Below are 11574 nucleotides of genomic sequence, written 5' to 3'. Positions count from 1 at the left end.
TCTGGCTATCTAAGCCTTACCTGTCTTTCAATCTATAAGGAAGCCCCACCTCCACCTCAATATAACCTTTCCCAATATTTCCCAGCCAGTACTAATTGATTCAACAACTTTATTCAGCATCTACTCCCTGTGAAGCAGCATGCAAATAAAAGGGGAGTGGGGAATTCAGGCAGTGGAGGCGCTGGTAAATGTTTAACCGAACAGCTGACCCATGTCCTAAGAGTCCAGAGCCAGCGCAGTTTCCATTCTACCATACATGCCACACATTTTTTAAAAAACGTACTACCTTTTCTTCCGACAAAACTAATTATAAACAATGTAAAACAAACATTCCAAAGCCCCAAAACAAATAAGCACAATCTTTAAAAAAAAAAGTGGTTGCCATTGTATCCTATTTATTATTGATTAAAAGTCACAGAGATTATACACATTAATTTTTGTAAAAGTAGTACCAATGTTGTCCCTTGGATTTATTATTCCTTTTGCTGCTGTTCGATATTAACTTCTTTTGACATAGTTTAAGTGAGTGTTATACCATAAGGTTTGGCATTTCATTACAGTGAGGCCAATAAAGTACATACCTAGCATCCCGGTCTCAGAGGTTTGAATATGGAAGCAACCTTGGAGTCTTATGGTCCAATGGTCACCAACGAGGGAGGCGGTAGAATATATCCAGAAGCGCCTGGATTGACACCGCCCCCGGGGGTCCGAAATCAACCAATGAGAGGGTAGGAAGATAATTCAAATCCCAGCCTCCCCATACCTCCTAGAAGATACTGAGCTAGGCCCACACAACCACACCGTACTCTTAAATAATTTCCCATCCCCCCCCTCCAACCACAGACATTCCTGGGTTTTGGGGGCGTGGGCGCGTTAAGGCTGTTATAATCTGCTGTAGAGGCTGTGTCAAGGACCCTTTTGGCAGTCTGGTGAAGCCTATGGGCCCCTTCTCAGAAAAAAGTTCTTTAAATGCATAAAATAAATAAGTAGGCTTACAAATAAAACTAATTGTGTTTAAGTTGTTTATTTGTATGTATATATACATATACATGCATACATATTTTTTAAACAGAATAAGAACCTTTCAAATTTCAGTCCCAAGTCCCATTTTCTGCAAATATCCTTTCCCATGCCCCTTAATGCTGGTGCCGTTCCTCTGCAGGTCAACTCTAATTTATCCTGTATCTTTTGTTTGTGCATAGGTGTTTTCATGCTGTCTCCCCTGTTTGACTGTGAACTTCTTGAGAGCAGAGACCTTCTTTCGTCTTTCTTGGTATCCCTAATGTTTAACACATACTAGGCACAAATCTAATAAATATTAGTTGACTCACCGGTGATCTTACATACCTGCAACAGCAGGCAAAATTCCCCTGGTCCCTCCTCCCTCTCGCAGTTAGTTCCCATACTTTGCCCCCATGCTGGCACCTTGTGGCTGCAGCAGGTACCCCTCATCAGAAGACTGTTCCCTTCTGAGAGTGTTGCTGGTGAGGGAGCTCCCTATTTCACTCTTTATGGCCAGGATAAGTCATAAATTATCTTTCCCATTTCATTATCTTTAAACCCCCAAAGACACCCCTCTTCCGAACTTCCATATGTCTTTTGAGGGCACTATCATCCTTACAATCACACAGCCTTTTAGTTATTCAGGACTTCTTTCTCCCTCACCTCACATATCCAATCAATGGCCATTTAGCTGTTCCTTCTCTTCAATATCTTAGTTTAGTCCTTCATCACCTCTCCGTGGACCACTGCAATAGATGCTTAATTGATTTCCTTATGTCAAGTCTCACCTCTCCAACCCATCCACAGAAGCCAAAGTAATTTTCCTAAAGGACAAATCTAATCACGTCATTCCCCTAGTAAACTCCAGTGGCTCTTGAATCAAATGTTATTTCATCTTTATCTTATCCTTTCATAATGTCCATTTTTGTGTTTTATAATGTACATATTTAGTAGTTCTTTAGCTCGTATATGTGATTTATAAGTGATAAATATACACATATGGGGGGTGCTCAATTTTTTTTTTACCAATAGCAGGGTCAATGTAAAAAGTTAGGAGAGCACTACTTTAGTCCCACCCTCTCCCCAATTTACAAGTGAGGAACTGAGATCCAGAGAAGGGATATAACACTTCATATTTTTACAAGGCTTGAAGGCTTGCAAAGTGTTGTATTATAGATACATAAGAATAAATTATACATATTTATTATTCATTATTATTGATACATTATATAAATATGCATAAAATACATCTCACTTGAGCCTCACCACAACCCTGTGAGGTACACGCTCATTTTACCATAATAATTACATAATCATTTATTCTATATTCAATCCTATATAAATATTATGTTATATATAATTATATAATGTAATTATTATATTATCATAATAATGATCCCTGTTTTACAGATAAGGAAACATTGAGAAAAGTTAAGGGACTTGTCCAGAGTCACACATCTAGTATTTCTTTGAGAAGCAAGATTGAGAACCAGGTCTTCCTGCTTCCCAGATCTAGGGGATTCCAAGTACCGCCCTCTGTCCACTGCGCAGCCACTCTCCACACAGAGCTTGTTCTGGTAGGTCCATAAAGCTGGAGAGGCTGTGGCTACTGACCGGGTATAGATGCAACCTCCAAATAGAGTTTAGGGAGAAGCTCGTCACCAGCTTGGCCGCAGGGAATGAACTTTTGGCCACAGTTACCCCTAGGAGACCTTAAGCGATCTTAGTCTGCATTGGCGCAGACGACAACTTCCACTCCTTGGAAATGATTGACGCCTGTGAGAGAGGCTTGCACCGCCCACTTGCGCGGGAAAGGAAGCTAAGCCGAGTGTAAAGTTCGGTAAAGCGCCCTCCAGACCAAGTTTAGCTAGCCTCAGTACTTCATCTGAGCTTTTGTGTCCGTATAGTCTCTCTCCACAAGTAGACTTCAGTCGCAGAGCGCAGGAAACCACCCTTTATATCCATCCTCCACCCCCACCCCGCCACCCCAAAGCCCGTGGGTGCTAGCTTTAACCAGTTACCGCCAGGGTTAGCTTGACCCAACACCCGGGAGGTAAGGGGCAAAGAATGTGTGGCCCCAGGCTGGGCGGGGAACGTCCCACCCCTCAGCCAATCCAAGAAGAGCCGAGGCAAGAATGAGTCCTCCTCATTGGCGGAGCCATAGGAGGCGGGCAGACTTCCCGGCACCCAACTTTTCCCAGTTCGCTGTCTAGCTGTGGAAGGTGGGGTTGTGTGTTTGGGGCCAGGGTGGGCGTGGCCTGCGTAGGGCTAGGTCGCACGTTCTCTCCGTTTCCCTTTGTCTTCCTCCCTCGTCCTACGGGGCGGGGTGGGCCCCGGCAGGCCGGAAGCGGAAGCATAGGGCACCCGGGGGGCGGTCCAGAGTGTGCACCGCCTACACGCCGGTCCGGCCGCTGCCCTCGCTTCCGTCCCGCCCGCGCCATGCTGTCCCTGGACTTCTTGGACGATGTGCGGCGGATGAACAAGCGGCAGGTGAGGCCGGCCGGGTCCCACATCCCGGGGCCCGCCTTCCCCTTCTTCCCGCCCTTCGTCTGCTCCAGCCGTGCCGCCTCCTCTCCCCGCTCTGTCCCCTCCCCTTGGGCCGCCCGGGGCCCGGCCGACCTTCGGCCTGGCCACCTGGGGGTAAGAGGCAGCCTGGAGCCCCCGAGTCTGGGACAGGGGCCAGACTTGCCCCTTGACCTGGCCCAGTACTGCCTCGGGGTGGGGGGAGGGAGGCTGCTCTCCGCCGCCTCCCCACCCCCCACCCCCTGGCTAAGAGGCACTTACGTGGAATAGCCCCCCCGGACATGGCAGCAGAGTACCTGGGTTCCAATTTTAGCTTTGCTCCTATGTGACCTTGAGCAAGTCATTTCGCCTGTGTGGGTGTCAGTTTCCTCGTCTGTAAAATGAGAGGACTGGACTTCGAGCTCTAACATTATAAGATTTTGTTTTGGTTTCTGAGGTCAGTTTATTCTACCCCAAGACCCAACTTTTTCTGCTTGCTCAGGGCCTGTGGGGGTCAATTCAACCAGTAAAGTTAAAGTTGAGGTAGGCTGGCCCAAAGAGTCCTCCAGGTGGGTGGCGAGTGGCAGGATGTACCAGTCTGGACCGTCTCTCAGCCCCCTTCCCAAGAGGATTCAGGAGGCATTGGGTATAAGGAGCTTCTAGTTATTTTGTCTTCTAGAGGCCTGTGGGACTGCTGGCCCCAAGCCCGACTGCTTTGCAGCATCCTTTCTGCTGTGGTATCAGCTGCAGGATTCAGGGGATGCTTCTGTGTGTCATGGGTGCAGCAAAAGCAGCAAACTTAAGTCCTTCATCTCTGACAAAGTAGCAGACCTTTACTGGACATTGATCTGGTGGATCTGTGCATGGTACAGTATTTGGAATGCCATATAGTTATTTACACATGTATGTTAGCTGCTGTTAAGATTCGGAGTTGGAGCAGTATCACAAATGTGACCTTGTATTCACTTAGAGATATAAAGTATTGCCCTTTAAAGAGTCCTTAGGTTCTGTGTTAGCTTCCAAGGATCTTGACCTTTAGTTTCTAAATTATAAGCTCTTCATTTTTTGCCTAAATAATAAGGCTTTATTCAATGTTGGGTGTGGTAGACATACTAGATACAGCTATCAAAGATGATTAATACTGGTGTCTTAAGCACACAGTCATTGGGTCATAACAGTGTAGACTCTTGTTTGCTGCAAAACTATTTATAAATCACTAGATTGTGTTCTGGAACTCCATATTGAGGCATTCTGATTTATCGCTATTGATGAAATCATTTCTGCTTTCTTGTTTCTACTATTACAGATTGTAGGAGTAGGAATATACTTTTCTTAATCTTGAATTTGGGGAGTGGGGGAAGAAGCTCACCTGGCTTGACCACAGATCTGTCTAGGAGAGATTCCACTCTCATCTCCTGCTCTTTTCTCTGCCCTAAAACTTCCAGTTGCTAGGAATCCAAGGCCTATTTTCAATCTTTCCTTCTCCCCACTGATCCTACTCCATGATTAGGTTTCCTTTGCCTCCTGTCACACCATAATGACTGCAGTTGCTTTCAGCCAGACCATCCACAGACTCCTGGCTTAAAGTTTCAGTTGCATCCAGGGACACTCTGCCAAGGAACAGCTGACACTGCTAACTACTAAAGGGACCCCTCAAAAGGGGAAGGACATCTAGGGCAAGGAGCAGACAGGGCATCCTGATTATCAGGGTTGTATTCACGACTTTTGTGAGTACCTGAAAAATGAAGAAATTTGTATATGAAATCAGAAAAGTGTTGACATAGACACTGATGATAGACATTGAAGAACTAACCAAATGAGAAGAGGAAAAACTAAAGAATTTTGTTTGGTTGTATTAATTATGTAAATTACATGGACAGTTTAATTTTTGCTTAATTGCCCTGAATTATTTGCATATCATTAAATATAGGCACCTGTACGAATTAAAAATTTGTTTATTACAGCACTAAACTATTCTCAGCTCTCATTTTGCTTATATAGCACGATTGCCAGCTTACTACTTAAATAAGAAGGAAATACAGTCATTAATCTGGTTGTAGTGCCAGTGTACAAGGTAGATTGACCTCCCCATGACATGAAGGAGTAAGGAGCCTGGTATTGGGTACCTTCCATAATATCTTCATACTAATTTTCTAGCTTTATCTCCTTTTAAATTAACCTCTTGGTATAGCCAAAACAGTATACTTACTGTGGGGTCATTTCTTGTGCTTTTTTTGCTCCCTTCAGTTTCTTATGTGATAACCTCTGAGAAGCCTTTTGTGCCCTTCTTTACAGATTATTTAGAGACTTTGCATGACTACCTGAGACCCAGATGATCTCTTCTAACACTGACTATCTGTGAGACTTATTTATTTTTACTATGTTATTTCATTTATCTTATCTCATAGTCTAGCTCCTTTAAAGGTAGAAATCAGATCTTCTACCTCTCTGCATTCAGTGCATTAAAAAGAGTACATGCTCAGTAAATATTTGTTGGTTGTTTTTTGTAAAGGAATCAGCTGAGATGAAATGAGCAGAGAAGTGTTTTGCTCATGTCTGTCCCAGACTTTTTTCCTCCTTTTTCTGTAGTATACTCTACATTGTATTCCTTGGACTCCTAAGGAGCTAGGTAGATCTCAGGTATTACTTTATAATATCATGTGCTTTCATAGAGATTATCTATGATCACTTAAGTTCCTTCCAACTTTAAATATTGTGATCTCATTTGAAGTTTTCTGGAAAACTGGCCTGGAAATTCCCAGAAACTTAGGCAACATATTTTTAAATCAGCAATGTAAGTATATTCAGAATTCTCTAGCCCATAATTTTTCCAACCCTCTTTATTCACTCTAGATGTATAAGAAGCAGCTATACTATCAGATATCTTCTATTTCCCCGATCCTCTTAGAGTTACATGGCCATCTCTTATATACTCCCTTTTATAGCCACTATTAAGCTGGCAGCAGGGAGTAAAGAGGGCGTGGTGGTTTGGGCAGTAGCGGTTTCCCACTGTACCTCTGTGGTGATTAGTGATGCATAATGGCAAAAAAGGAATCTCCTACAGAATTAAGCCCTCACTGTACCCTTGCTACTACACCACTAAAAACTTCAACACCCTTTAGGATAATAGAAGGGAGGAGAGACTGAAGGAGGCAGTGGTCAAAAGCAAAACACTAGTGACAGGGGAAAGGAGAAAAGAGGGAAAAAAAGCATAAAAGGGGAAAAAAGGATGGAGAAAAAGACACAGATATCAATCATAACTGAAAGCTGAATCGCTATCTTTTTTTTTTCCTCTTCTGTTGAGTTTTGTTTCTTCTTTCTGATGGTTGCTCCTGTTGGTTTTAATCTTTACTTACAACTTCACTAATGTAAAAGTAAGTTTAATAGGAATGTAAATGTATAGCCCATAGCAGATTGTGCACCGTCTTGAGGAAGGGGGAGAAAAATTTTAAACTCAAAAGCGTATGGAAGTGATGTTGATAAATCAAAATAAATTAATAAAATAAATTTTTAAAAAACTTTAACACCCTTTAAAAACTACTTTATTTGCCTTTGCCAGGTGGCTATTGAGAAGTTATTTTGAATTTCATCTACAAATTCATAAAATGTAATTCCAAAGATTGATTTTAATTGGATTTTGTAATCTTTTTTACATACACAAAAGCAGTGACATTTCGGTTGCCCTTCCTGTTTTCTACTGGATGAACTGAATTGGTGGTGAATTTTTTTCTGTCTTAATGTGTATGCTTTTGAGGACAGGACCTGCAATTTCACCAGTTTAGGAACTCTTACCCATGCAGATTAGTGCTTGCTTTGACTTACACAGTCTGAGAATTACCTAGGGCACTGTTTAGGTTAGGAGCCTAACCCTAACCATAAATGCCAAAGATGAGACTTTATCCACTGTAACAGGTTGATTTGTGACAATGTACATGTGCTTTTAAAATTTTAAATTGGAATGCTTGACCATAACCAATACTGGGGTTAAGTTTTACATTTTCATAAATGGTGAAAAAAAATTCCTGTTGCTTATAAAGCAAAACATTTCTGAGGACACGTTCTAATGCCTTTAGGTGAGGAGTTTAAAGTAGCTTCTAAATATTATATCTCAGTATCTCTTAGAAGAAAGGAAATTTGGTGCTGTAGTAATTAGGGGGTCAAGTCTAAATCCTTCCTAGCCTTGTGATCCTGAGCAAGTAGCTGAACTGTGAGTTAATAGTTGCTGGTCTCCATTCCTGGAGGAAGTTTCCACACTGGGAGTTGCCTATGCTGATACAGTAACTCCAGACTCTGTCCATCCCTTCCTCCAGTTCCCTGTGAAACAAGCCAGTGGCTACGTCTCTCTCTTCTGCAAGGAAATCTTAATTTTTATTAAAAAGCTGCAGACCTTTCCCAATTGTTGTTCCCCGATTTGTTGCATTTGTTTTTCCCCCCTTTTTCCAAAGGATTCATGGTAGGATTCCTTTAAAGTACAGGGATCCTCCACATACATTGATTGAACATATTGAAATAAAATGAAGTTTAGTTTGGAGAATATTGTAATGTTCTGATTTTTCTTATGCTTCAATAAGTAATATTTACCTCTTTAAGCACCAAAAGTTTGTTGTGTTTTTAAATTTTAAAACTCTCAAAAAAATAAAACTTTTTAATGAACCACTTGTGATGGAAATTTTTTAAAAATAATTTTATTGTTCATTAAATAAGATATCTTTTTCTTGAAGTCTCAGGCTCTCTTCATTATAAGCATTGAATTATTGTACTATGGTGACTTCAGGACTTTCCAGGTTGGTAGAGCTGTTGATTGCCATGCCAAACAGCCACATAGACTTAACCATCTTGAGTTCATTTTCCTGCTTTTGGTTAGTTTGTCTCATTTGTTGTACTTTCTTCCTCTTTCCTACCCCTAATACTAATTTGCCACATCTAATCTATAGTGGACTGGGAAACCAGATAATGATTTAGAATTGTGTTTTAAATAAGAGTAAGGCTCTAAGTGAGAGCCTTCTCAGAGCAAAGTTCATGGACAGCTAATTTATTGGTGTTGGGTACCCTTTTCACCCACTCCTAGGTTCCCAGTGTGGGTCACTTGAGGTTGCTTCAAGGTCTCAACATCTGATTAATATATTTCAAGTGTCACTTATGAACAGGAAATATCATCTTTTTATTCAGTCAGTCAGTAAACATTTTCACTGTACTAAGCACTGAGGATACAAAATGAGGCAAAAGACAGTCTTTGACCTCAGGGAGCTTACACTCTAATGGGAGATACAATAAGTAAACAAAGATGTACCTGTATATATCCTATATACAGGATAAATAGGAAATAATTAACAAATGGGAGGCATTAGATTATAGAAGGGTTAAGAAACGCTTCCTGTAGAAGATGGGGTTGTATTTGAAAAACTGGGGTAGACAAGAGGCAGAAATAAGGAGGGAGAGCATTCTAAGCATGAGAGATTGCCAGAGAAAATGCCCAGAGCCTAGAGATGGAGTGTCTTGTTCATGGAACACCAAGGAGGCCAATGTCACTGGATTGAAAAGTAGGTGGCAGGAAATAAGGTTAAATATGAAGACTGGAAAGTAGGAGGGGGCTGGGTCATCAAGGGCTTTGAACACCAAACAGAGGATTTTCTGTTTGGTCCTGAAGGTAATAGGGAGCCACTGGATTTTGTAGAGTTAGGAGAGAGGGTGGAATAGTCCAGACCTTAGTTTTAGGAAAATGCCTTTGGTGACTGATTGGAGTGGTAAGAGACTTAAGGTAGGCAGACCCAGCAGTGGTCCAGGCACCAAAGTGGTGGCAGTGTCACAGCAGAGGAAGTGGGGTAGGGGGATGGGGGGGATGTTAAGAGACGTTACAAGGGTGAAATCAACAGGCCTTGGCAGCAGATTGAATTTGGAGGGTAAGAGTTATTGAGTTGATGATGACACCTGGGCTGCAAGCCTGAGAGACTGGGAAGATGATGTTGCCTTCCAATAATAGGAAGTTGGTGGGGGATGGGGTATTTAGGGGGGAAATAGTGAGTTCAGTTTTGGACATGTTGAGTTTGAGAGGTCTATTGGACATCCAGTTGGAGATGTCTAAAAGATAATTGGAGACGCAAGTCTGGAGGTCAGCTGAGAGGTTAGGGCAGGATAGGTAGATTTGAGAATCAGCCTCATAGAGATGATCATTAAATCCGTGGGAGCTGATGAGATCACCAGTTGATGCAGTACAGAGAGAGAAGAGAAAAGGGTCCAGGACAGAACCCTGTGGGACACAGACTGTTAGAGGCCATGATCTAGATGAGGATCCAGCAAAGGAGACAGAGAAGGAGCAGTCAGATAGACAGGAGGAGAAGCAGGAGAAGGGATGTCCTGAAAACCTGGAGGGAAGAGAGTGTCAAAGGCTGCAGAGGGAGGTCAAGGAGAATGAGGATTGAGAAAAGGCCATTGGGTTTGTCGATTCAATAATCTCAGTGAGGTGAAACATATAAGGTGATTTTTTTTCCATATTACAGATAATTGTATTGTAATTCTTAATTAGTATGAATAGTTTTAGTACATATTGATAAGACCTTTTAAACCCGGGTTTGTTTTATAAATATTTATAGTAGATTTGTCACTTATCAAATATGTGAAAGATTCCATTTGTGGTACTATTTATTGTTCCACCCCAGGGCAAGGGATAGAAGGAGACTAAGAAAAATAATATACAGAAAATCCTGAAATGTACATTCCGAAGGAGCCTTGCAGAAATTTATGTGGTAGAGTTTGTTACCATGCTCCTGTTTACTGGTGCAACAAACACATTCTTTTCTGGTGCTTAGGAATGCTGCTTAGGCTGATCTAGTGTCAAGAAAGTGCAAGGAAACACAATAGAATTGCTTCCATTCAACATTGTTATAATTTGTGTGCTCTTGCATAGCTTATCCTTCACCAAAGGTCCCTTCTCAGGCCTTATCACAGCAATAGGAACAGATTTGTCTGGGGCCCACATTGGCTACATTCAGAACCCTGAACACCAAGTTGGCTGTAGAATGATTATGATCTGTGGGAGGAATACCCATCCCTACAAAATCAAATCAGATCCTTGGTGTATTTTACATATTTAACTTGTAATTTCTTAGTGTTTTATGCCAAAAAAAACCCCAAAACACTACCTCCACATTTTTATTTGATCCTCACAACTGTAAGGAAGTAGTGCAAGTCTTATCTCCATTTTACTGATGAAAAAGCTGAGGCTTGTAGAGGTTAAATGACTCATTCAAGATCACATAGCTAATTTCTAGTGAAATTGGATCATTAACTCAGATATCTTCTATGCCCAGTGCAAAGAGAGCTGGCCTTGAAATTTAGGAGAGACTTGTTTAAATCCCACTTCAGATGCTTCTTAGTTGTATGACTATAGGAAGTCCAGAATCCTGGATTTAGAACTGACTGGGGATCTCAGGGGCTGTCAAATCTAGCCTTTCATGTCATAGATGAGCTACCTGGACCCAAGGAGCCAGGCTGACTTGTCCTGGGTCTGAGAGCCAGAAAGGGGTAGCTAGGACTGGAGCTGCTGTCTTCTTCCAAATCTGTTTTCTACTGTCCCAAGCTGCTACTTGGCTCTCTTGATTACTGAGGTTCTTTGAGCCTCAGTTTCCTCATCAGTAAAATTGGGTTAGTGCTTCATTACCTGCCTTATGGAATGTAAGTAACATGTAGTACATCATAAATCGGAAAACAGTATGTAAATGTCAGTTCATATTTCACCACACCCTTCGGCCTCTCTTAAATCCTCTGTCCTCAGTGCTTCCATAAGCTAATGATACCAAATTAAACTTTTAACTGTTTGTGAAAGGCTATCCACCCACTACCCTAGCTCTCTTCCACTAACCCCAGGAACAGTAAATAAGGCATCTCCCAGCATAATACAGATTGGTAAACCTTGTTTATATCTGTTATATGATGTGGCAACTGACATGCCACACTGATCCCGCCAGAAAGTAAGGAAGAATAGTGGCTAAGTATATGATAGTGATGAAGAGGCAAAGGGGGAAGAACTAGAACCAGGAGACTAGGATTCAAGTGCAGACTAATACTGACTTG

At 41.9% G+C, this 11574-nt stretch overlaps 1 protein-coding gene across 2 annotated transcripts in view; it reads left to right on the top strand.

Moving 5' to 3' along the window:
- Window positions 1-3352: 3352 nt before the first annotated feature.
- Window positions 3353-11574, top strand: part of SEC11A (SEC11 homolog A, signal peptidase complex subunit) — a 35058-nt gene continuing 26836 nt past the window's right edge. The window contains exon 1 of one of the 2 annotated variants that reach the window (XM_078151100.1): window positions 3353-3492. In XM_078151100.1, the coding sequence (XP_078007226.1) occupies window positions 3442-3492 (51 nt within the window). In that variant the 5' untranslated portion in view covers window positions 3353-3441. The remainder of the gene's footprint in view (window positions 3493-11574) is intronic. The other variant, XM_020966514.2, reaches the window with a different exon arrangement.

This window comes from Phascolarctos cinereus, unplaced genomic scaffold (assembly GCF_003287225.1).
Source record: "Phascolarctos cinereus isolate Bilbo 61053 unplaced genomic scaffold, phaCin_HiC Scaffold_3;HRSCAF=262, whole genome shotgun sequence".
NCBI lineage: Eukaryota > Metazoa > Chordata > Mammalia > Diprotodontia > Phascolarctidae > Phascolarctos > Phascolarctos cinereus.
Note: the sequence above shows the minus strand (reverse complement) of the source record. Positions and strands in the feature narration are given on the sequence as shown.